We start from the raw sequence: 27,733 nt of genomic DNA on the forward strand, positions 1-27,733 counted from the left end.
AGAAATGAAGAAGATTCAAAATATGAGGTGGCCACACTCTTGGAAGCAGTGGTGATCGGTGTCTTCCTATTAAAAGCTTCTTAAGGCATGCATTAACGATTCCTTAGTGTTTATTTTCCATTTGTTAATAAGGTCATATAAGCCTGAATGAAGGGAAAAAATAAATATGAGCTTGATCCAAAACTTATATGGCTCATTAATGGTAAATCAGCATTGTTTTCTATGGAATGGTCCACCTGCTTCATCAATTGGATACTGCCTTAAAATGAACTGGAAAAATGGAAGCACGGCGTGAACACAGAATACGTACATTGGACCACGGTAAGGGCTGCATTTTCCTGGGTGAGCCCGGCGTCTCACCCAATCCGCTCCCGTATGAATATCTCTCCCCGCGTCGGTCTGAATGCGTCGTTCCTACCATACCCGAGACTTATGGTGCTTGAGAACGACGGAGCATATCTCATCTAATAATTGACCATTATCCATGATAAGCGCAGGTTAAGGTCCTCGTGAGCATAGCATGCGCAAGTTAGTCAGATTCCGACAAGTCAAACAAACAGTAAGCCGTCGGACCTTCCTTGTTTCTTCGTTCCCAAACTCACTGCTCTTCCCAAATTATAAAAACACTCGCTACTCTCTCTCTCTCTCTCTCTCTCTCAAATACAAAACAAAGAGAGATGGATCCTCAGCAGCAGCAGCAGCAGCAGCTCACAGGAGTAGTTATAATCTCCCTCCCACCACCAGACAATCCCTCCCTCGGCAAAACCATCACTGCCTTCACTCTCTCTGACCCCATATATCCACCGTCGGATCATGCACCACCACCACCACCACCACCACCACCACTACCATCGTCACCACCACCATCATCACATGCCGACATCGCTGCCTCCTCTTTCGTCTCCACCTTCAACACTCCAAGAAGAGTTTTGACCCTCTTGGCTGCGGCTCTTCTTGTCCTCTTCTTGTACCAATGCCTCTTCTCAGATACCCATTTCAGTCTCCATAGCAGTTCGGAGAATGACAATCGGAACGACAGTGTCCATTCCTTCCTGTTCGATTTGTATCCGAAATCAGTTGGCGGGTTTTGGCCGGACGCGGAGGTGAAATTGGGAAGTTTCGTGAGGAGAGAGAGGGTGAAACGGTATCGGAAGAGCGCCAATGCAATCAATTCGTCAACGGTTTTTACTGTCGCAGGGAACGTTTATCCGGATGGGTATGTGGGTGATTCTGCGTTTTCATTTTTTTTTTTTCTAGTTCATGGATGAAAATGGGTGGAATTGTAAGGAATTACAGACTGCTGTTGTATTGGGGTGCTGGTACTGTCCAATTTCACTGTTTCTTAGAAGCAAGGCCCATGATTCAGTGATCTAGACTGTTGATTTGGTTGGCTTGCATTGCGTGGATAGGCAAAGATCCTGACCTGTTGATCTGTGGTCGACAAATAGGCAGTTAAGAAAAAGAAATCAGGACAAATATTGGATTGCTAGGATCTTCCAACTGGGAAGATTTTTGGGGCCTCCCCTATGAACTGTGGGGCCAATCAGATCAATGGTTTGGATCGCCAAATAATGGACTCCATTTGTATGAACTTCAGGAAGCAGGGTATTTTCATCTGGTGATGCTTCAGGACCTAATTCCTCTAGAATGGTATAAGATTTCAGGCACATTGGAGTATAGATAAATGAGCCCAAATGCTTGTGCAATTTTGGTAAATACACAGTGGGCTTGTATAGAATTATTCCCAACTGCAAAATGGGGGAATTTCCAGCATGAGTTTGTGCATAGAGGAATTACTGGGCTCCTGACTCTCAGAAAATATATGGTTTGTTGAGGAACCTCATTTTTGTTCATGTGGGACCCCCTTTTTTGGTCATCCAGATCTTCTAGGCTCCACAAAGTTGGTGGGTGGTCCCAAGTTTCTTCAGGATTGGAAGATCCCAACCCTTAGAACAATTGCCTGAATATGGACAGTTAACTGAAAATATAACAAAGGTTCAATTCAATGTAGGAAAAAAAGGCAAAATTTTGAAGGTTAGGATGTTTCACTCCATGAGGTTTTTGTGGAATTGCCCGTCCAAGTGTGGTCCATCCAGTCGACAGTTTGGATCACCAAACCACAAGCTCTACTTGTATGGAAATGAGCACCATGCCATTATGTTTGATGAGGGTCAGGACCTAATATCATAGTCAACCTTCTTCTTGCTTCTGTCATAACTCTCAGTGAAGCTACGATTTTAAAGCTTGGAGAGTACTAACCTTGGGATGCTATTTCTCTTTAACCTCTCCTTTTTTTTTTTTTTTGAAATGAATCTTTAACCTGTCCTGAACAACTTAATATTTTAAATCCCAAGCTTTGGGATCCATGAGTAGGATGTTGTTGCTTCAGAATACACTCCATTAACATTCTCTGAATAATGAGTTTATCTTCAAGAGATCTTAGTTGCGTGAAGCGGGAGTGGAATGGCAATTGCCCATTTTTTTTGAAGAAGAAGTTAGAAGTTCAAAGAATCTAGGAGTGATCTATAGTCTGCACCACACACACATGCACGCGCACACACACATTTGAAAGGTATATACTGTGTGCATGCGTGCACACACACACATTCACATTTGAAAGGTATATACATGCATGTGCATGCGTGTGTGTGCGTGCGTGTGTGTGGATATACTATGAATACATTGAATATTTAATTATTAAAAGATACACTTTTTCCTGTTCTTGTTTTTTATTTCTTGTACTTCTTTCTTTAGTTCCATTTCTCTTTAATTTGGACTCCGGAGAATATGGTGATGTCTTGGACTCTTGATTTTGGAAGATTGATGTCAGTATATAATAGTCATACATAGCAACCATATTTACAAAATTTGGGAAAAAAATTAAGATCACCATCACCATCACCATCACCATCTAAGCCTTATCCCAACTAATTGGGGTTGGCTACATGAGTCATTTTCCGCCATTCTACTCTATCAAGGGCCATGCTTTAGTTAGACTATAGGTCATCAAGTCTTTTCTTACTACCTCCACCAATGTCCATGGTATGCCAAATGGCCTTTACATAACGGTAATGGTTGTAACCGTTTTGCATTATAGGGTTGAAACGACCATTAAAGAAAAAAATGGCCCTTAAAATGGAATTTCCAAACATATATCGCATTGTCCCTAACCAAGCCATTTCGATAGCTGACTGTATTTCCTCATCTAATGGGAACCTGGTATGGAATGTGGAATGTAGAAGAAACTTACAGGACTGGGAGATTGTTGAGTATGCAGGCCTCCTTTAGCGCATTTCTAACAGCAATCTGGATATTTTATCTGAAGACAATCTTTGTTGGAGGGCAGATAAATCGGGTATTTTCTTTGTCAAATCTTTCTACAAATATTTGGACTCCCCCCTCCCTCCTGTGGCTGAATCCTTGACCAACCATATCTGGCGGTACCCGGCTCCTCCAAAGATAGTTTTTTTCGGATTACTGGTAGGTAAGGATAGAGTGCTCACTATCGACAATTTAAGGAGGAAAGGTATGATTCTCCCTAATGTTTGCCTCTACTACATGGCTGAAGAAGAGACAACCAACCATTTGTTCGTTCATTGTTCTTATATCAATCAGATTTGGCCTCACATCCTAACCTCTTTCGGCACCTCTTGGTGTTGTCGTAATTCCACCGGGTTGCTTCTAAAGGCCTGGCACGGTTCCAGGCTTGGTCATCAACGAACCCCAATTTCGAGACTGGCCCTTCTGGGAGTTTGGTGGACTGTGTGGGAAGAGAGAAACGGAAGATGCTTCAATAATGAATCTAATTCGGCAGAGTCCCATGTGCGCAGAATTAAGCAACTTATTGTAGAATGGGCCACAAACGTTGACAAGCTAAAGGGCTGTAATCTTATTTTCCAAGGAGTGTAATTGATTCACTTTCTCAGCGGATCTACTTCTTTTCTGCTTGTTTTCTTCTTTCATTTTTCTAATACAAATCTCGTGAGTATTCAAAAAGAAAAAGAAAAAATGGCCCTTCACAGTCTGAAACAGTTTCTCTCTCTCTCTCTCTCTCTCTCTCTCTCTCAAAAAAAAAAAAAAAAAAGAGAGGAAAAAAGACCGTAATGTAACAGTAATGGCTGCGGCTGTTACAACCACCGTTACCAGTATGGCATACCATACCCATGCCCTTTTGGGCCTTCCCCTTTCCCTTTAGAGCCTTCAACTTGTACCAACTCACTCCTAATTGGCGCATTTCTTGGTTTCCGTTGCACATGATCAAGCCATCCAAGTCTACTTTTTCTCATCTTATCACCTATTAGTAAATTCCCTAGAATGCATTCATTCTATTTCTATCCTTATCTTGCTACTCATCCATCTCAACATCCTCATTTCGGCTATACTAATCCTATGAACACATTGTTCCTTAACTGCCTGATTCCTTTTAAGTTTGAGTGTATACAGTGATTGCATAGACTATTAGACCATGCTTGATTGTAATAAATCTATGCAGGGCTGTCAACGGGCCAGGCCTGGGGTAGGTTTCCCCCAGATTTTGAACTGTTTCAGGCTGGACCTATTCAAAATTCTGATTTTTCAGGCCCAGGCCCGGCGCATTGACACCCCTAAACCTATGTAGAAGTCTATTACATTGTGGCCGAGTTTTATGCTCTCATCACTAGTCCCCAAATCGAGTAGGGTTGCGTCAGGTTGGCAGCTGGCGTCAAACTTGTGCCATAACTTCCAACATGAATCTGAACAAAAGAATAGAATCTTAAAGATAATATAGTAAAGTTAAATATCAGCATGATGTAGGAGACAAAATGGCAACCCCCAGTCCCCCACATGTATATAGGATATAAATAGCAATATATCTTGTCCAAGAAAGACAAAAAGGAATGTCTGTTCCTAGGAGTTGAAGCACGAATCTTTAGAGGGATAATTACAACTCAGAGAAAAATTTGAGTTGAAAGCACAAATCTACCATTTGAAGGAGCATTAGGTGAAATGGACAAAGTCCTCCAACTGTTCTCGAGACTGTGGGAAATCAATGGCAGCATGACAACATGCAGATGGCGAAGCATAAACGCCGCCAATCAACTTGCTTTAGAGTTGTTTTGGATGCAGACTGAGACCTAATGATTGGATTTATCGTTGGGATGGCGATTGTATTTTTCCCTATTGATTTTAACCTAATTTGCTTATATTAGTTGGTTTTGAAAGAACCTTCTTCATAAAATTTGTAGCAGGTTGAGAATGGTCGAATATCTTGATGGTTTTAGGTTACGATCTAGCTAACAAATAACTAATCGTTTAGATGGGTTGTGAGATCAAATTCCATATTACGACCTAGCCATGATGGATCCCCACTTCTCTTAGAAAACCCTAGAAGATGCACCCATCCTCCATATATGTTCCCCTTATATATAAAAAACACCATAAGAGAACGCACTTGGCGAACAACTTGTTTTGTATCGGTAACCGTGGCTGTAATGGTAAACATCATTACCGATATGGTGTATCGGCGTAACGGCCAATACAGGGGGGCATAACAGCCATTACGCCCCCAAATCACTTGAATTTTTTTCCTTTGAGAATTTTGAAATAATATCTACAAAATCCAAAAACTATAAATATTCCAAATATGCATTCATTTTTTGCTTTGAACATGTTTATGGTAGTGTAATGGTCCACTCTTTGGTGAGAGTGTTGTATTGGGTTGTCTGATGAATTTATGAACCTGCCAACTTGGGATTTACTACAAAACTTCTACATTTAATTTTCTAACTATATAATATCGATGCTAAATTTGTCATGTAGAGACCTTTCAGCTTTTTCCAAAGCTTTTCCACAAAATTTTCATTTATGATGTTATAAAGCACCTCATTTGTAAGACACAAGAGGATTGTGCTAACAACCTTCACGTTCAAATCTTCCCACTCATCGTCAATTAATGCTGTATTCTTCGATCTTCCCTTCAACTCGTGCACCTTGCTGAATTAGCAGATCATATTCCTTAACCTGCCATAGGTTGAATTATTCTTCCCATCGGACTTTTTCACCTCAAACTTTGCATTCTGCATCTTTGTAGCCATTACGCACCTTTAATAATCAATGGATTGCTAATCAAAAGCTTATAAACTAGAAAACCATGTATCGACCAAAATCAAACCAAAGCTTTGATGTTAGGTGTTCCGCAACTACACCTACAAATGTTCGATGCCAGCAATAGAAAACCCCAAAAGGAAATATCCAAAACCAAAAACCTAAAAGGCCAAATAAAAAACAAGAGATAAGAGGCATGAAGATTTACGTGGTTCGACAATATGCTTACTCCATAGGGTAACAATAAAGTTTTCTTCTTCACTAAGCCAAGAGAAATCAGAATTATAAGGCTCACCTCTCACTCTCACTCTTTCACTGCACAAGAAATATCTCACTTAAAAAACCCTAAAAGATGCTCTCACCCTCTACACATGTTCCCCTTGTATAAAAAAACACCACAATAGAGAGCACTTGACAAACTCTAGAGAAACTAGGCTTCACACACACACACACGCACACACACATGTACGGAGAGACGTAGGAGAGAGAGAGAGAGAGAGAGAGAGAGAGAGAGAGAGAGAGAGAGAGAGAGAGAGAGAGAGGACGTCTCATGTTGGGAGATAGGTAGACGTCTCCCACCAGCAGACGTTACTAACAAAACACCCTTCCCCTCCTTTGATATATATATATATAATAACCTGTTTTGGAAAAAATGCTGCTCTTTTTTATCCTCTCTCCCCTTATTGTCTTTCCCCATTAATAACATATTGTTATCCATCAGGAAATTCTATTAAGTCGTTTTGTTAGGTAATTTATAAATGTATCCTGTAAATGCCACATTGCTAAGGTATTCTATGAATGTATCCTGTAAATGCCACATTGCTAAGGTATTCTATGAATGTATCCTGTAATTGCCACATTGTTAAGGTATTCTATCAATGTATCCTTTATGATGAAAGTTTTCTATAGTGAACATCGGTTAGTTAATAGCTGTTCTACTCATTCTGGTACATTTCATCATCCGTTTATGATTAATCATCTCATCCTTATAATTCAAGAATCAGACTGACTTTTTGGTTTTTTGTTTTTTTTATAAATGTTTGTCTGTCTACTGTTACAGCTATTAGTAATTATTTATTTGTGAAAGTTCTCAATCAGTAACATATAAGAGCTTCTCTATTATGCACAGAGATTTTACTTATGGGGTCCAGGGATTAGGATCTAGATCATTGGTTTGAGGGGCCCCTTCATGTGTGGATAATGTTCCAAAAATATGCCCAATGGGACAATCATAACCTTTTTTATTCTTCGCCTGCAAATAGATGGTTCAGAAAAATAAATATTGGACGGAGGAAAGGCCAAACTAGGGTCTGCCAATTTGGGTAATTTTTTTACACAGTCCGTCCACAATGGGCCCCATCAGCTCAGCAGTCTGGATCAGTGAACCAGAGGCCCCAAATGAACAAAGGCTGTGTGCAATAGGAAAGCTCTATATTTGTTAGTAATGAAGAGCTCTGCCTTTATTTATAAGATTATGCGTCCTCTAATTTTCTGTTCTACACAAGATGACTCCCTTCTCATCTATTTCAACTTTTGAATACCTTATAAATAGGCATTGGATTGATTCTAACTAAATCTCCATTGTCTTAGACTTCATACAGACTGTATTATGCCTCCATTCTTGTTGGAAATCCTGCTAGACCTTATTATCTTGACATGGATACTGGGAGTGACTTAACATGGATTCAATGTGATGCCCCATGCACTAGCTGCGCCAAGGTACTCTTGAAATTTGATATCTGGAAAGGGCATTTTCTGCGCACACACATTTTTTTTTGGAAAGACATACACTGAGAGGATATTTTCCCTTTGTTATGTTAGGCTCGCACATGTATCTTTTCTATGCTTTTCTTCCCCTGTGAGAAATTTCAGCGTAACAAGGAAAGAGATATGGTATAAGGATGGGCGCTTCACTAAGTTCAATAAAGTGCCATTCCACTGTACATGTAGCAAGCATTATGGTTATTGGGACCTTTGATCTTGTGGGACACCATGTCGATGGGCTGCAGGTCAAAAATCATAGTGATTGGACAACTATGAACATTAGGTATTGTGAGTTTTGCCCATTTCATGTGGGCCATTGTTCATTTCTTTAATGTTAACCATCCCTTTCAAAGGCCAGTGTTCAACTACCAAGGTCCAATTGTTTTGAATTTTCTGGTATGGCCTGTCAACCTGGTGGCCCACTTAATTAGCAGTTATGACCACTGTACATGAATGCCACATACAGTAGAGATGTTTGGTGCATGTTTTAGAACGGAATGAAGCACGTGTTGTGGTGCTATGGTCTACTTGGCTCATTTCCTGGCTTATATTAAAGTAATATCTGTATAAGGTTCATGAGTTTCTTGGTAAATATGTTGTGGTAAACATATCTTATAGCAATAATCTATGTAGGGACCACATCCTTTCTACAAGCCTACTAAAGGGAAGCTAGTGACTGGTGAGGATTCTTTGTGCCAAGAAGTTCAAAGTAATCAGAATGACTGCAAATTTTGCCCACAATGTGATTATGAGATAGAATATGCTGATCAGAGCGCCTCCATGGGTGTTCTTGCAAGAGATGAAGTGGCTCTTAAGATGGAAAATGGAACATCTCTGAAGCCAAGTTTTGTTTTTGGGTATGTCATGTGTGATCTTTTTAGTTTTGTTATTATTATTAATTATTATTGTTGTTGTTATTGTTATTATTATTAATGTTATATGGCTGAATGAGACAAAGTGGACTATTGGGTCCTGGAGCATAAGGATAAGAATGGTATCATGATGTGCCAGTTCATATAGGCGGGGCAGATTGTTTGGTGATCAGACAATTGATCTGATGGGACCCACTGTGGATGTGGATGCCCTAAAACTTGACCTGATTGGAAGATCCTAACATCAATCAATTGAGTGCAAATGCACGGTGAAGAAAGAAAAAAAAAGGTTCAAAATATATGGAGAAGATTGAATAGCTAAGTTCTTCCAGTTTGGAATTTTTTCGGGGTTTCACCCATCCATGGTGGGGCCCACCTTATCAATGGTCTGGAGCACTGAACCTTGGGCCCCATTTTATGGACTGGATAGATGTAGACACCGTTCATGTGCCAATGCATCATGACCAATAATTCCTCTGGGACAATGGTTAATTATTGCATTTATTCTGAATGTTCATTTATAGGTGTGCATATGATCAGCAAGGCCAACTTTCAGTTTCTCCTGCAAATACAGATGGGATCCTTGGACTTAGCAGAGCTAAAGTTAGTCTTCCTTCTCAATTAGCAAGTCAGGGTATCATCAATAATGTGGTGGGCCATTGTATTACCAGTGATTTACATGGTGGTGGATATCTGTTCCTAGGTGACGACTTTACACCTCGTTGGGGCATGACTTGGGTTCCCATGCTCAATAGCCCTTATACGTGAGTAATAATTTTTTTAAGTTGCTTCCTGTTTTGTCGAATTTAACTTTAACACTGATTTTTATATCAAAAGATCCCAAATTGCATTTGTATATGAATCTTCTACAGTAATGTCCTCTTCCTATCATGGCACGTGGGTTGCCTCAAGTAATTGCTGCACTTATTTCTTTTCCGTACTCATATGACTTTCTCAAAATTTATAACCTCTGGGAATAGTTCTTGGTGTTGGTGCTCATTCTAGGGATATTTACGTGCAGATATGTGCATAGATGCACATATAATACATTTTTGTATTCATGCACAAGTTCATGCATTTGTTTTTTTGGAGACTCTTTGTAGTGGGAATGAGTTCTTACTTCCTTGATCTATCTCATCCTCAAATAAAATCTTTGTGATTTTCAATAAAAGAAAAGACGAGAACACTGCAACCATTATAGAAAAGAGTAAGGCTGAACAACCAGCTGCAGAAGACTCTAAAGACTACATTTTGACCGAGTAGGATAGAAAAAAGATGAGAAGATTCAAAGCCTTTTATGTAGAAACAAGTATTAAGTCTCTGTAAACTAATCAGTGTACATTTAAATCCATTATATAATAACATAAAAATAAACAGCATCACAAGTAACGGTGACCAAATTACAATGGAGACCAAGAACTGCGACAGTTAGGAGTGAGCTGTTACAAGTTGAAGGTTCTAGAAGGGCAAGGGGAAGGCCCAAAACACCTGGGTGGAGGTAGTAGGAAAAGTCTTGATGACCTATGGTCTAACTCATGTTATGGCTCTTGATAGAGTGGAATGGGGCCACAAGATTCATGTAGCCAACCCCAATTAATTGGGATAAGGCTAAGATGATGCTGATGATAAGATATTGTATCCTTAATATTGATTTGCCCATAACTTGATATGGATATTTGTTACTGAAGAGATGAGAAAGGAATTTATTCATACTTTTGACCAAGAAAACTTGATCTACTTAACCTTTCAGATCCTTTAGTATTTATTTAAATTAGTTGTTTAACAAATTTAATTGGAAAAAATAAGATTTTTAAAAGCCAAACCCAAATAGATGGACAAGGCTAATGTGATCTTGATTATCCTTAATATTGATTTGCCCATAACTTGATATGGATATTTGTTACTGAAGAGATGAGAAAGGAATTTATTCATACTTTTGACCAAGAAAACTTGATCTACTTAACCTTTCAGATCCTTTAGTATTTATTTAAATTAGTTGTTTAACAAATTTAATTGGAAAAAATAAGATTTTTAAAAGCCAAACCCAAATAGATGGACAAGGCTAATGTGATCATGATTTACAACTTAGCTACATCAAAATGTGCAAGCACTAAATTAGCTTTCCCTACAATATTGAACATATGCGTCGCACCTAAAACGAGTTGATTTATATTGGGTATATTGAAAAATTCAAATGAGTGGAAAGAAGAAAAAGGAGGGGAGAGAGCTTGAACACCTCCACACGCCCCCATGTTTCTCTTTTATTATTAGGTCAATCACTAATCATATGAAATTATAATTATATCCCCCTTGCCTAGAGATAATATAAAACAATGACATATTGGGCTAAAAGACTCTAACCCAAATATATGACCAATTCCAATATAAACCTAAACCTATATGTGGATCAGTGTTGTTAAAATCCTACAATTTATGATTTCACTATATGTGATTTGAGTCGAATCTTAAGCAAATGATTTGAATCCCACCTTGAATCCCTTTTTATATGAATCTATGATTCTATGATTTGAATCCTATGATTTACGATTCAAATCCCAATTTATGATTCAAATTATACTCATTCTCTACCATTTTAAGCTTCAATTGACTTTCATTTTATGTTTTTAAATTGGTGGGGGCTTCAAGAATTGTTTAGAAAAGGTAAATTATTCTATTTGTTCTTTATAAGAGATTAAATGATATATTCTCTACGCATTGGACTTGGCATTGTCTCCCAGAAGGACTGGGTACTCTGAGGTATTTGTTCTTTATGACATTTACCTAGAGAGTAGAGACTTTCCATCTCATTGATTAAACGCCATCTATGTTTCATCATGTGGGCCGAGTTAACAACTTTAGATGCCTAACTCCTAGGCCACCTCTCCTCAAATTCAGAGAACTCAAAGAAATGGAGATAACCCAGAGATCTTCTCGAAAACCCATTTCAATTCCACATAGACATAAGAAATCGAGAGATCATCAATCGAGAGGTCGTCAGTCGAGAGGAAGGAGTTCGTCGTGCTATCGCCATGGGGAAACAAGATAGATCCGTGGGAAATTTGGGATGGTGCAAGAGGTCGTCATCCCCAGTGTTAAGAGGGTCAACGAACATTGTGGATTCGCATTTGTAAGGATGGATGAAGATTCAGAGCTTTTGTGTGCCATTAAAGAGCTTCAAGGTTAGAAATTTTATGGCATGGAGATGAGGGTTAATATAGCTCACTTCGGCCCTGAGAGGGTTAATCTCGAACAAAGAAGTGGTGTTTCTCAGCTACAACTTGCTAGATCTGCCCCTTGAGTTCACTTCCAATCCTCGATTTAGGCGCCTCTGTAGAAGATGTTGGCGGTTCAGAGGACTCCCCTGTGTGGACCAGTGTTCCAAATATCGATACTATTGGCCAATATATCGGCCGATATTATCGTTATCGGCCCCTAGCGAGACGAAACCCGTCTGATAACACTAGGAAGATACAAAAAATCTCAAAATCCAGATAACGCACGATATATCGTCGATATCGCTGATGCATCGTGCAATATCGCACGATTCCTCCTCCATTATTGTCGGAAATCGACAAACAGACTCATTATTTGGAAAAAAAAAAATCTTTCAACAAGTAGATTTCGGTACCTGTAGAGGAGATCGCCTTGTATTTGAAGGGCCATTCGAATCGTAGCAACAAAATCTCTTATTTGGGAGAGATTTGGGTGAAATCTGTCAAAATCCAAAGAAATCGCGAAATTCAGAAAAATTCTCGTCGAAATCTGGAGATATTCTCGGCGAAATCCAGAGATATTCTCAGCGAAATGATGGATTTGGTAGAGATTTTAGGGTTCCGGAACACCAAAACCCTCTCTCCTTTGAAAAAAAAGGGCTCTGAGCCCTTTTTACGGGATGTAGATGGGTTGGCGTACCGCACACCACCGACGTGGATGATGTGTTGACGTCACCAAGTTCTGTAGGTCCCATCATGAGGTATATGTTATATCCAAACCGTTCGTCCAGCTGGCGAGGTCGTCATAAGGGTTAAGCAAAAAAATAAGACAAATTCAAAGATCAAGCGGACCACACTGGAAAAAGTAGCCGGATATTGAACGTCTACCATTGAAACCCTTTCGGGGGTCACAAAAGTTTTGGATCATATGATATTTGTTTTTCCTCTTCATCAAGGTCTTTGTGACCTCATGAATAGATTGGATGGAAAAAAACGTCATGGTGGACCGTACGAATGTTATAACGGTGAGAATCATTGTCCTCACTGTGATTTGTGGTGTGGTCCAATTGAGGTTTGGATGTGACTCATTTTTGGGCCCATGATCTAAAATGATCTCTCCAAATGGATGAACGGTGCGGATATAATAAATACATTATTGTGGGGCCCATGTAACTTTGATCTTCTTTGAACTGTTTGTACAATTGGAGGTGGCGCGCTACTTCGCATGAAGTTCATGCGCTGGAAACTTAGGTGGGGTCCACTGCGATGTTTGTGAGAAATCCACTCCGTCCATCTGTTTTTTGAGCACATTTTAAGACATAGGGCCGAAAAATGAGCCGGATCCAAGACTCAAGTGGGCTGAAAACGTGAGGACTGAAGGTTCACAGTTGAAATATTCGGGGGCCACAAGTTTTGAATTAGTCTAATATTTGGGTTTTCAATTCATCCCAGTAGTAATGACGTTATGAACGGTATGGATGGAATGTAAACATTACTGTCGACTCAGGAAGGTTTCAATCGTAGGAATTTACCTACCCACCTTTTTCTTTAGTGCGGCCCACTTGAGTCTTGGATCCTGCTCAATTTTTGCCTCAAGTCTTAAAATAAGCTCACAAAACTGATGGATGGAGTAGATTTCTCACAAACATCACGGTGTGCCCCACTCCCGCGAAAGGATTTAGTAGGAAATCTGCGTCCCATCTTCACACGACACATACCCATACCTCGCTGATGTGTGGTACACCAGCCAATCCACACCCTCCATCTATTTTCATAAGTAATTTTAAGTTATGAGCCCAAAAAGGAGATAGATGTAAGATCAAGTGTACCACACCACAAGAAAATGTGGTGGCAATGATGTCCACCATTGAAGCTTTTTAGGGCCCACCTTAATGTTTATTTATCATCCAATCTATTCATGAGGTTTGACAAACCTGGATGGGAAAACATAAATATTAGCTTTATCCAAAAAATTTATAGCCCCAAAAAAGTTTAATGGTGATCATTTAATGACCACTATTTTGTGTGGTGTGGTCCACCTCAGATTTGGATTTGCCTTATTTTTCAAGCCATGCCCTAAAATGATATGTTAAAATGAATTTCAATTGAGGTTTGGATATGACTCATTTTCATACATACATTTATACATTTATAAATGGTATGCATCATATTTAAATATATTTACCTTAGCTTAAACAGATAACGCATAACTTAGTACCTTATACAAAGGAAATTTATTATGTGCACTTCTTTTTTGATATTTTATAATTTAAAAGTGTGTATTAAGGTCTTTTTAAATAATCTATGAAGTTTCATAAAAAATTCAACCATTTTCCTAATGTTTCCCCATGTTTCCCAAAAAGTGCGATAAATTATGCGATACAAACGATATATCCCGTGTGATAACCGATACATATATGTATCCCAAGGTTGCGATACATTGCCCGATATCAATATTTCGAACACTGGTGTGGACCCATGCAAGATCAGACTCATTTTCTGTTTGCTCCTTCTACCGGTTCCTTGCTTCTAGCCGAGGTAGCCTTGGCAGTGGCCACAATGGAGTTTTGTGGAAGTACAGGATTCCCCAAAAAATTGTTTCTTTCTCATGGCTGGGGGGAAGGAAGAAAGTGTTGACGGTGGACAACCTTAGGAAAAGGGGGTTCCCGCTGACCAATATCTGTTTGTTGTGCTTCCATGATGTGGAGTTTATCTTTCATCTCTTTATCCTATGTCCATTTACTTATGAAATTTGGTACGTGTCCTCAACTTTGTTGAATTTTCTTAGGTGATGCCCTCGACTATTGACACCCTCTTGTGATCATAGCATGATGATTCAGGAGGTTCTTTGGGTAGGATAAATGGATGCTTCTTCTTCTAGCTACTCTTTGGGTTGTTTGGACAGAAAGAAATGGTTGCTGTTTTAGAAATAGCCAGGGTTTTATTGTGGGGGTTTTCAGTAGAGTGATTTATTTTAGAGACTGGGCCCCATAAATTATGGGTTTTCCCTCATTTGGTCTTTTAGTTGGCCCGGTTTTGAGTTTCTTCAGTGATGCAGGACAGTTAACCACTTGCTCTAAAAGCTCAAACTGATAGAGCGTGGCGAATTAATCCCTTTATCTCATAGCCCAAGCCTGTGGGCCCCACATCACATGGGTACCGCCTTACATGAGCCACCCAATTCACACGGGTGGGGTTCGCCTCACATGGGCTGCCCACCCTGAGTGTGCCCCTGCATCCCACAGGCCACCCCACTCGAGCCCAGTGTGAAAATGCCCCTGCATTAATCACCATCGGCGAGGAATCTTGAATACGAGACCTCCCACTCTGATACCACTTTAATGCAGGATAATTAACCACTTGCTCTAAAAGATCGAATTGATAGAGCGTGGCGAATTAATCCCTTTATCTCATATAGCTCAGGCCTCACATCCCATGGGTTAGGACCTTGGCCGAACCCCCATCGTGGGCCCCACATCACATGGGTACCGCCTCACACGAGCCACACACCTCAGTACCTCACACGGGTGGGGCCTGCCTCACACGAGCCACCCGCCTGACACGGGCTGCCCCCCCCCCCCTCTCGTGGGCCCCACATCACATCACATGGGCAAATTAATCCCTTTATCTCATAGCTCAGGCCTCACATCTCATGGGTTAGGATCTTAGCCGAACCCCCCTCGTACGCCCTACATCACATGGGTACCGCCTCACACGAGCCACCCGCCTGACACGGGTTGCCCCCCTGAGTGTGCCCTTGCATCCCATAGGCCACCCCACTCGGTGTGAAAATGCCCCTACATTATCTAGCCATGGGGCTATCTTTGTTTATATTTGGGGGTCTTCCTTTGGGTTGTATATTCTCTCCTTTCGCCTTTGTCTCTTCCTTCTGGCCCTACCTAATAAAATTCATTTTCATCTTTCAAAGAAAAGAGAGAAAGATATATTCTCTTCAACATTTAATCATGGAGCTTTTTTAATGATTTCTTACATCTTAAACGTTTGAAACACTAAATTGATGTATGACTTATCTAGAATGTTTTTATGGATGGTTGTGTTCATGTTGACTTATATGTATTGTGTAATGATGTTCAAAAATTAAAATATCTTTTTTCGTCAGTCTACAATATTAAATGCCACTTTTCCAACGTGATTCTATATTCAAGAAAGGTAATAAGAATATAAATTATTAAAGGATCCTTGTATGTTTTTTAGAGGAAATTTCTTGAAAGATAAAATAAATAAAGGAAAGATGAGAATCCTTTAACACTATCACGACGTGGTATTGCTTGGTGCATATTAATGGCAAAAGTATGATTGATGAGTTTTAAATTCTTTTCTGATTTATTTATATTTTTAATATTTTAAAGAAAATTGTAAAAAAATCTTACAATTTACAATAAGATTTGCAATTCGATACAATTTAACCCCTATTACAATTTGCGATATGATAACAATTTTGACAACATTGATGTGGACCACATGAGTGGCTGGTAGACCATACATAGCTATGGTGGCCCACACGCATGTGGTCATAATGCATCAACACTCCCCCTTACGCCGGGGCATACATATCATGAATGCCCAGCTTGACAAAGAATCTATCCAGATGGGCCCGACTTAAAGCCTTCGTAAATATGCCTGCCAACTTGATCTTGTAACGTGATAAACGGCATGTAATTTACTCATTAGCCACCTTCTCCCTAATAAAGTGATAATCAACTTCAATGTGCTTGGTTTTTATGTGATAAATTGGATTTTCTTGGCGATGTGATATGTTGCTTGATTATCACAGTACAATCTCATTGGAATATCCACTACAAATCCTAGCTCACACACTAACGTCTTTAGCCAAATAAGTTTGCATGTTGCATGGGCCATAGCCCTGTACTCCGCTTCTGCACTTGACCAAACAACAACACCTTGCTTTTCCATGTAACCAGATTTTTCCTTACGAATGTACAATAACATGTGGTAGACCACCTGTTAGAAGGAGAGCCAACCGAGTCTACATCAGAAAACGCTTCTACTCCAAGATGTCTATTTTGCCTTAGAGAATTCTACGAGTAGGAGCTCCCTTTAAATATCTAAGTATGTGAAGCACGGCTTCCATACGAGACATACGAGGAGCCTGCATAAACTGACTAACTACATTGACTGGATAAGTGATGTCCAATCATAAGCTGTTAAATAGATCAATTTGCTAACTAGCCGGTGATATCTTCCCATCTCATCAAATAGTTCCCTTCATCTATACTTGACTTTGATTTAATATCAATGGGAGTTTCAAATGGCTTAGCCCGCAACTTACCCGTCTCTTCAAATATATCCATCACATACTTTCACTGTGACAAGTTAATTCCCACCCTTGACCTTGCTACCTCAATACCCAGAAAGTATCGAAGACAACCGAAATCCTTTGTGCAAAAGTGTTGCTACAAGAACTTTAACTCAGAAATACCTGTACTATTGCTGCCAGTAACAATAATATCATCCACATATACAACTAACACGATAGTTTGCTCTGTCAAACAAAAACCCAATGTACCCATCTCTCTCTTCTAATATATCCATCACATACTTTCACTGGGAGAAGTTAATTCCCACCTTTGACCTTGTTACCGCAATACTCAGAAAGTATTGACGACAATCTAAATCCTTTGTGCAAAAGTGTTGCTGCAAGAACTTCTTTAACTCAAAAATACTCGGACAATCACTGCTAATAAAAGTGATATCAACCACATACAACTAACACAATAGCACCAGTTTTGCTCTGTCGAACAAAAACTGAATGATCTACTTGACCACGTTTCATACCAAACTGAAGCATCATCTTACTAAATTTGTTGAACCAAGCACGGGGAGATTGTTTTAATCCATAGATTGAGTTCTTTAAATGACAAACCTTATCTACCTCCCCTTGAGTAACAAATCTGGGTGGCTGCTCCATATACACCTCTTCAAGCAGATCCCCATATAGAAAGGCATTTTTCACATCGAGTTTTTATAGTAGCCGGTCTAAATTTGCAGTAATAGGGATCATCACCACATGCCATGTGTGGTCACAAAGAAAGCATGAAAATATTGATGTATCGAGGCCCTTGCTCTCCATTTTTCTTATCCAATTAGATCTAAGAGGCTGATTTGCATGCGTTTATTTGTTTAAGTACCTTTCCCTACCAACCTTGATAGAGTGGAATGGTGGAAAAGGATTCATGTAGCTGATCCTAATCAGTTGGGATGAGGCTTTGATGCTGATGACTCTTCCGTACCAAAACTCCTAATTGTTAGCAAAAGGAAAATTAAAGAAATGAGGGGAAAATGCAAAATAATCCCTGGAAATGTTGCCTCTAGTCCCATTCCTTTAAAGTACACACCACCACTCTCAGGATTGCCGTATGCCCAACTGCACTTAAAACCCTAGAAGCTTTGAGTATTGTGTGATTTGCATCTTGCGTGAGTTGGAGCACATCAGGCATGCTTTTCATTGAGGCATTTACTGAACCTTACCATTGAAATGCCTCTAGAAAAAACTGCACGGAGTCCATCCATTGTCTGTTAAATGAAAATTATATGGTTGTTGTCTCTAAAAGTCTTCATCCTTACTTGTGCCTACTGATGCACATCATTTGCAAGTACTTGTATGGAGAAGCAGAGTTCCCTTTCAAGAGCACCCTCTACCTAGAATATATCTATGGAGGACCCACCATGGATGTTTGTTACTCATGCTTGCTTTAATCCCTTTAGGCTCGACTACAAGGCTTAACGTTATGACATGAACTTAGTGATATATTGAAAATGGTTGTTTTCAGCAACTACCAATCCATTGTCTTGGTCCCTTTTAATCACATGTATCAAAGATGTATTGAAGATTGGTATGTGGGTGGAGGATCGCGTATACGTAGAATATGTATTCATGTATGCTATTTGATGTGTATGTGTGTGTAGTCTGAGCTGCTCCCCATAACCAATTAGTCATATGACAATTCAATGTTTAGCCATGCTATTTGGTTTTGTTGTCTCATAACCTCTTAAAGTGCTTGCTCCGGTGGTAGACTCTCAGGAGTTTCAACACCTAGTCAAGGGTTCGAGTATCCATAGGTGGTGAAATTCCACTACATTGGGAGAGTGTGGGGTGTGTGTGTGTGTGTAAAGTGACCAAATGCATGGTATGAGTTGACATTCATTTCCCATAACAATGGTGCTCAAATTCTCATTCAGTTTTTGAGAATCTGATGAACAATGAATTTTAATGAGACCAAATATAGATCGTTAGTCTTATGATGTTGTTAGTAAACTGTGTTTTCTATTTTACTTTCCACGCTTTTTCCATATGATTGCCTTTTTTCTAATTCTTGTGCCATATTGCTCATGCTTTTAATCCTGTGGCATAGCCTCACCTTGCAAGCAATGTTTCTGTTGTCAACGAAATATTGATATTATCAACGATAATATCGGTGTTGCTGCATTGGCAACATTGAAACCACAAATATTCATTTCTCTACCAAATATTGGCAAAATTTCGACGATAATTTCGATTTCTAGATAAATTGGGTTATCGTAGAATTTTCATGTTGCTAAACTTGCATGAATACAAAAAAAAATTGAAAAAAATCTTTTATTTCATTTTTTTAAAGATCTACATGAGAGAGTGATTTTCGGTACTTGTTGAAGCGGATTAGTTGATCATAAGTAGAATCTTGTGGGCTAATCGTGGATCAATCGACAACCGTCAACAGGTCTTCGATAGGTACAAAAAACCTCAAAATTTTCCCTTTTCTCTTTGACTGGATGATGGATTTGGTAAGAGACATGGATTTCGGTGAATATTTTGGAAAATTGGGAGGATTTTTATTTGATTTTGGTTGGAATTAAGGTTTTGAAACCCTTCGAAGAAACCGTCTTTCCGAAAATCCCTCCGTTTCGTTTTTAATGGGGATGAGGAGATGCAACCTGCAACTTGTGAGTATTGAGTGTCTATGGTCGGTGCTATGGGCCCCACCATGATGTAATATGTTTTATCCACGCTGTCCATCTATTTATCCAGATAATTTTAGGGCATGAGCCCAAAAATGAGGGAGATTCATATCTCAGGTGTACCACACAAAAGGAAGTAGTGGTGATTGAATGCCCACCATTAAAAACTTCCTAGGACAGGCATTCAATCACCACTGTTTCCTTTGGTGTGTTCCACTTGAGATGTGGATCTCCTTAAGTTTTTGGCTCATGCCTTCAAATTATCTACCAAAATGAATGGATGGTGTGAATAAAACATATACATCATGGTGGGGCGCACAAACCACCGACCATGCCCACACCCTACTCGCAAGGTCAATAGAGTATCCCCGTTCGGATGCAGATTGCCTGTGAAAGCCTTTCACAGGAACTTCCTAACATGGGAAGCTAAGGTGGCACCCCTTGTCATGCTTGTGAGAAATCCAACCCATCCATCCGTTTTGCCAGATTATGTTAGGACATGGGCCCAAAAATGAGGCAGATTCAAAACTCAAGTGGACCGCAACATAGGAAAAAGTGGGTAGGGAAATGCCTACCATTGAAACCTCCCTGGGGTCCACTGTGATGTTTATATGCCATTCATGACGTTCATAATGTCATTCTTACTGGGATGAACTGAAAACACAAAAATATTAGTCTAACTCTTATCCAAAACTTTTGTGGGCCCATAAATGTTAACGATGGATGTTTAATCTTCATCGTTTCCTGTCGTGCAACCCACTTGAATTTTGGATCTGCCTCATTTTTGGGCCATGTCCTAAAATGATTTGGCGAAATGGATGGACAGGGTGGTTTCTCACAAGCATGTTGGTGGGCCCCACCTAGCTTTTCTACGAAAGGCTTTCGGACACAACTTAACTATTGTACCCAATGTGGGTGGGAGTGGGACCAGAACCGTGGCACCCACCTCAATGTTTGTGTTGTATATCTATGTTATCTATTCATTTTGCCAGATCATTTTATGGCATGGACCCAAAAATGAAGCAAATCCTAATCTCAGGTGGCCACACCACAAGAAATAGTGGACGTTAAATGGTGGGAGTTAAATGAACACTGTTTCTAGTGGTGTGGTCCACCTTGGATTTTGATCCTCTTCTTTTTGGGCCCATGCCATTAAGATGATCTGGAAAAATGGATGGACGGCATAGATATACAACACATACATTATTTCCTTTGTGGCCTCCAATAAGTTTTTAATTTTTTTTTTAATTTTTTTTTTTTTAATGGTGGGTGTTCAATCACCATTGTTTCATGTGGTGTGGTCCACCTCATATTTGGATTTGCATATGTGGCATATAATAATTTCAATTCAACTGTCCACATTGTGGGGTTCAATTTAGATGGCTCATTAAATAGGAACTAGGTATATTTTATTATATTGAATGGTTAAAAATGAAAGATACCATATGGTTCTATTCATTAAGCAAGTGTCCACAGATGAGAGATTAGGATCATTTAACCATTGGGACTGTGAGTAAGCGACCATAGGTTCCACAATCCAGCTAGTGTAATTAAGTTAATGGAGGCTGCATGTACAATTTTTTAAGTGCCAGAGTATCAACCATCAACCTTCGGTGAGTATCAAATAACTCCCAATTCAAACTGGGGCACAATGGGACTGAATGTGGACGGCCCCATACACCAAAATACCCAAGATTAGGAGATCCTGGCCATCAAATATTTTCCATTTTCTGGTTGAATGTGGCTGTATTTGTTGGCTGCCAGCTGAAGGGATGGGATTTTTCCATGAGGGAGATTTTTGTTGCATGGGTCACCCATGTGCTGCCCATGGTTTCTCATGGGGACTGTACTAGCTGTTAAGTCAGAGTGTAATAGAGTGCTTGGCTTGTCTTAAATATTGTATGGTAGCTGCATTTGTATTATATAAACTTATTTTGGTTACTATCAGAGTGATTTCTTACAGCCGCATGCTTTTAGGCCTCCATTAAATGAAAACTTATTATGTATGTATTCTTTTTGCAATTTTTTATTTATTTATAAATATGCAAAAATGTTTATTTAGGCATCTCCCGAAGTTTCACTGAAAAATTCCACCATTTTCCCATGTTTCCCCCTGTTTTCCACACATTTCCGGTTATCGGCGATAACAATATTGTTTCTTTAACTGTAGCCAGCGAAACTTGTAGTGATAACGACAACTCAAACACTGCTTGCAAGGATCCTTATCCATAGTATTGCTTTTGCCATTTTCTTTTCCTAGTATGGTTATGGTGCTGTGATTTATATCAACTTCTGATTAATGATTTCTTTTTTGGAATGCTTCAGAAATTTCTATAATACAGAACTTACAAAAATAAGTCTAGGAGGTGAGCGACTCAGTGTGGGTGGACCAGGCAGCAATGCAGGACGAGTAATTTTCGACAGTGGAAGCTCATATACATATTTCACAAAGGAAGCATACACCAGTCTTATCACTTCTGTAAGTGTTTATTAGCATTAGCATTTCTAACCAGCACATGCTCCCACACTTGGTAACCTGGAAGCCGTGGACATCTGCTTTGTGCATCTGCTGGCCCACTGAATGGATGATATGGGCATCAGGCCAATTGCTTCATTAGGGGGACCACACATGTAAGAAAATAATTGACTCTTCTGAGATGGTTGATGGGTGGAGCAGCCTGATTTTTCTGCCTGTTCATCTATACTTGCCTAGTGATTGATAGTTCAGATGTCCCACGTGTGCCAGGTGCCACCATGCATAGGTGCATGTGGGATCAGCAAAATTCTTCTTAGTAGACGCATGAAAGAATCACTAATTAACTACATGCATCTTAATGGGTGCTATTATGTAATCTTATGGTAGCTCAAAGACTCGCTTGATGGACTCATTCAAGATGAATCAGATTCAACATTGCCAGTATGTTGGCGAGCTAATTTCCCAGTAGTCTGGTAAGTATTGTAAGGAATAATAACTGCTTGATTCTGTGGGGTGTGCTGTTCAGCAAATACTTGAATAATTCAGTAGTTGGATGTATTTGTGAATGCATATCTGGTTGAGATTCTAGGAAATATAGTGATGGATTGATGGTCATGGTGACATTCAATGAGCAATGTATCTATACAGCAAGGCAATTAGAAGCACAGTTTAAAAACTCAATAACTCGGCTCCACTTGATGATCATTTGGGTCAGGTTGACTCGAAGACTCGATAAACATAAATTAAACTTTTAGGATTAGCAAAAGAGTATTTAAAATAACTACATTTACAAGTATTAAAACATAGGAAACAAAGCTGCAAAGTTGTGCTTATTCTTGCTGGTTGGGATGCTTGTTCATTGATTGGAGGTCAGGGGCTTGGCCTCCCCTCCAGTTTTTGTTTTTTGTTGTTTTTGTTTTTTTTTTTTTTTGTTGTTTTTGTTTGTTTTTTTTTTTTTTTTGTTGTTGTTGTTTTTGTTTTTTGTTTTTTTTTTTTTTTTAAATAAAAATAATTACAAACAGTCTTCGCACGATGACAGACTCTGACTGAGTAACTGTGAGTCATGTCGAGTAGACCGAGTTATTTAGTCGACTCGACGAGTCTTTGCGAATCAGGGCTGAGTCAGTGCCAGAAACGAGTTTCCTAAAGACTTGGTTTGAAATCTCATCAAGTTGAGTTGACCCGGCTGAGTTTCAAGTTGAGTCAGCAAGTTTTCGAACTATGTTTACAAGGGGTATCATGGTATCCTGGACTAAATCAACTCACAGTTGAGGCCCATGTTTTGGTGATCTAGACTGTCCATCTGGTGGGACCCATTAAACCTCCTCCATCAAAGGATCTTAAACATTTATCCTATAATACACATTGGCTAGAAAGTTTTGATGGATCGTCTGGGTAAGTGTCCAACAAGGGGGATTATTGGGCCATGACCCATTCATTATGGGCGAACTGGATGAACATCCTAGATTACAAACAAGTGGGCCTGCCTGAATAGTTTCTGTTCAAATGAATAACACCCAATGAGAAATCCATTTATTTCGACCAAGGACTGTACATTTTCTCTAATTAGGAATTCCATTACCATTAGCAGCTAATTAAAGGGTTTCATTCCTGCAGGACTGTTAAAAATATGAAGCAATTCTTTAAGCCATTGACCCTTCACTTTGGAAACAGATGGTTGATTGGTCAGAAGACACTACAGATTCCTCCCGAGGGTTATTTGATCAGAAGCGTAATGATTTTATAGCCTTCCATAACTCTATTTATTTAAATTCATTTGTTCTGCCATTTTGTTTCAACAATAAACTTTCAACTGAGATTTATTTCTGGGGGCTTACAATTTACAATTATTTGATGTGTAGAATAAAGGCAACATTTGTTTGGGAATCCTTGATGGAAGTAAAGTACACGATGGATCAATGAATATACTTGGAGGTATGTCGTGTTTCTTTGGAGCTGTGTCGGAAAATGCCTGCTTCTAGAAAATGGTTTGTAATTCTTAGGTAGCATGTGTTTGTATTGCTGAATCGTGGATGCCAGGGCTTACCAAGTGTGCTTACTGCACTTGGTGTTTGGTAGAAACAAAACCATTGAGTTTCTTTCATTTCCACCCAAATCACTGGTGAGATGAGAATGAAATTAGTTGCATGAATTTTCCACCCAAGTTCAGCTCCATCTTCAAATCGCACTTCAGACTTGCATTTCCATTCTTGTTTCCTTGCTTTATGCTTGCTAATATTTTGAAGCAGATGCTTCCCCACTCTCGATCCTGATCTACTGCCACTGGCCTTCATGCTTCATGCAACTATAGAATGGACCACCATGATTTGATCGTTGTGCATCTGTTTGCCTTGGGAACCATGAATGCACATGATGTATTCTTAGCCATGACACAAGGAGCTAAAACAACAAAATTCCTTCTAGACCGGAGGGGCCTAGAATTAGAAGGAAGCCATGTGATCAGTACTGCCATACTAAACTTCGATGGTAGCTCATTACTGATTTGGCTGTGGATCATAGCTTGAGCATCATTAGGAATATGATATGAGCAAAATCATTGTTGCTTCTAGACTGGAGGGGCCTAGAACAACGAAATTCCTTCTAGACCGAAGGGGCCTAGAATTAGAAGGAAGCCCTTTGATCAGTACTACCATACTAAACTTTGATGCCAGCTCATTATTGATTTGGGTGTGGATCATAGCTTGAGCATCATTAGGAATATGATATGAGCAAAATCATTGTTGCTTATTCCAGCCCAACCTAGGATAAAGGATCACACGAGACAGAATGTAAGGGCTCTCTTGGAGGGTCCAAGTTCTATACATCTTCTATTGCGGGCTGACTTTTAATTGAGGGAGATGCGTCTGGGGCACTTCTTAGGCTTCGAGGACTTGCTTCCATTTTCTAAAGGAATTTGGGTATCATTTTCCGTTGATATCACTTTTGGTCCTTTAGGGAACGAGTGGGCGAATGCGTGTGCTATCCAGTGAGCAGATATAGACTCTTTGCATCCCTTACACTGCATTTGGATGCACTATTGATTTGAATTGCCGTAATTTGTTCAATGAAAGCAGACATGACCAAGCTGCATTTACCCTTATGTAGTGTTGTGGGCTAGGCTTTAAATTGCCATCAAATTACTTTCAAGTTGGACTTCAAAGTAAAACAACTGCCAGTTGGGGCTACTTCCTCATTGTTAATACCAGAGAAGGTAAATGTAGTTTGGTCATTTCCGCTCTATAAAGCACATTATCGAAGTTCAATTCATTTCAATAGTGTATCCAAACACCGTCTTAGATCATACTTCTTTCTTGTTTTAATGAAGTTATTATTTGATTTTTTTCCAAAAAAGGAACAAATCATTTATCCTCCTTTTGTTTTGCAGACATTTCATTAGGTGGACAATTGGTTGTGTACGACAATGTTAAGCGGAAGATTGGATGGGTTCAATCAGATTGCATCAAGCCCAGAAATTTTAAGAGCTTCTCCTTCTTTTGAGTCATTGCAACCTTATGCAAGTCCATGGATCTCTACTCATGGCTTAGTGGTAGATAGTCTGCGTTTCAACATTGAGGTCATGGGTTCGAGTGCCCATGCGGTGTGTGTGAGTGTGTGTGTGTGTAAAAAAATTAAAAAAAATTAAAAAAAAAAAAAAAACCCCTCATACGATTCCACAATCACATATGATATGCCTTGTATGTACCACTTCTTTTTTCTTTTTCTTTTTTTCCGTGATCTGTTGTATGCATTTACATGGACTGGTCTTTGTAATTTACTATACATTGAAGTGATGATGATGATGATGATGATACATCAAGGTTGAGTTCTCTCTTAAGAAGCCTTTGGATTGTTAGTTACATAAGATAAGCTACTTATGCCTTAAGTAGCTTATCTTAGTTTCTACTTGTTAAGCTAAAGTGATTAAGTACCTTTAAGTAAAAAAAAGTTACTTATAATTGATCTTGAACCAAGCTTACTTGTCTCAAATAAGTTACTTATCTACTGCTGTAAGTAGAAATAAGTTACTTATTTGGTGGTATCCAAACGGGCCCTTGGTGATTAATAGAGAGCTTCCCTATTGTACACATTTTTTTTTTTCTTTTAATCCGTGTGAGCCAATACTTGTGATCTAGACCATTGATCTAATTGTTCCAATCACGAATTATAGGTGAAAGATCAGTTTGCTAGGATCTTCCAATTTTTGAAAATTTGGGGTCTGGTAAATCTTTGGTGTATGTCACTGGATCAATGGTCTGTATCACTGAAGAATGTGCCCCACTCACAGAAACGAGAGTTGTGAAACTTGGTTTGGTTGACTCGAAAAACGGCTGATCCAGCTCGATTCAATGAGATTTCGGGCTGTCACTAGGAAATTCATTCGTCAGTGTGACTCGGTCTCAAATTGATGGGACTCAGCAAGTCAACACACGTAGTCTAATGGCACGAATGGCACGTATGACGCATGTTTACAAAATAACATACACCAGGGTGTGGTATAACGAATTGCTATTCAAGAGTTCAATACAACATTCACCGACGAACAGAAAACAACATAAAGCAGCGCGTATAAAACAATATTCGCAGGAGTGTACTATAATACATCTTATTTTGCAATAGTGTAAAAAGGTGCTGGCAAACTAGGGATAGAGCTTGTTATTTCATATAAGCTACGTGTAAAGAACTACTATATTCAAAAGGGACCGTAGTATTGCACCCTTTTTCTACTCCATAATTTAAGGACCGCATTAGCGTGGCTCACAGACTCAATTTGTCATTGCTCTGCCACGAGCACCGTAGAGATGTCTCTACCATATTTTGGTTCTCTCAGCTCTCCCATTATTTGATACCTAGTGCAATTATTGTTCAAAGTATTGTTGATATTATCAAATATCCCAGCTCTGCAATACTAATAGCATTAGAAGTGATACCGATAACATTTATAGTATCAAAATTTTTAGGTATGAGCAATGTATTGCTAAGTATCATCAATGTATCATCAATATTTTTTACTATATAAATTCTAGGTGTTGCTTGTATCGTCAATGTATTGATATTACAAATGCATGGTCAATATTTACAACTGTAAATTCTAGGTGAAAAGCAGAGCTTAAGAAGTCCTAGAAGAAGGGGTGAATAGGAATGTGCCAAATAATCGAATAAAGTGCTGAATAATAAATGAATTAGAGATCTCAATTGCCTTAATATTGAAATGTTGATTCAAACTAATTCGTAGGACAACCTTCACCGAAACAAGTTGAGGTAGGACAACCTTATTTCACGAATGTGATTAGAATCAAAACCCCAAACTAAGCAAGAGTAAATAAAATAAATATTACAATCATTCATCA

General features: G+C 39.2%; 1 protein-coding gene across 1 annotated transcript; it reads left to right on the forward strand.

Annotated features, from left to right (window-relative positions):
- Window positions 1-401: 401 nt before the first annotated feature.
- LOC131227045 (aspartyl protease APCB1) lies at window positions 402-25,995 on the forward strand. The gene is made up of 9 exons (XM_058222739.1): window positions 402-1,216; window positions 7,686-7,803; window positions 8,482-8,705; window positions 9,245-9,484; window positions 22,235-22,388; window positions 22,773-22,858; window positions 24,003-24,117; window positions 24,248-24,320; window positions 25,771-25,995. Exons 1-9 carry the CDS (start codon window positions 678-680, stop codon window positions 25,881-25,883), a joined length of 1,662 nt encoding a protein of 553 aa, XP_058078722.1. The 5' UTR covers window positions 402-677; the 3' UTR covers window positions 25,884-25,995.
- Window positions 25,996-27,733: the final 1,738 nt, after the last annotated feature.

The sequence above is a fragment of the Magnolia sinica genome, chromosome 15, assembly GCF_029962835.1.
Source record: "Magnolia sinica isolate HGM2019 chromosome 15, MsV1, whole genome shotgun sequence".
NCBI lineage: Eukaryota > Viridiplantae > Streptophyta > Magnoliopsida > Magnoliales > Magnoliaceae > Magnolia > Magnolia sinica.

Excerpts from the sequence above, each read along its gene's own strand:
- LOC131227045 (XM_058222739.1), top strand. The coding sequence starts at position 678 with ATGGATCCTCAGCAGCAGCAGCAGCAGCAGCTCACAGGAGTAGTTATA. Across the intron at positions 8,706-9,244 it reads AAGCCAAGTTTTGTTTTTGG|GTGTGCATATGATCAGCAAG; the intron begins GTATGTCATGTG and ends GTTCATTTATAG. Across the intron at positions 22,859-24,002 it reads GCTAATTTCCCAGTAGTCTG|GACTGTTAAAAATATGAAGC; the intron begins GTAAGTATTGTA and ends TCATTCCTGCAG.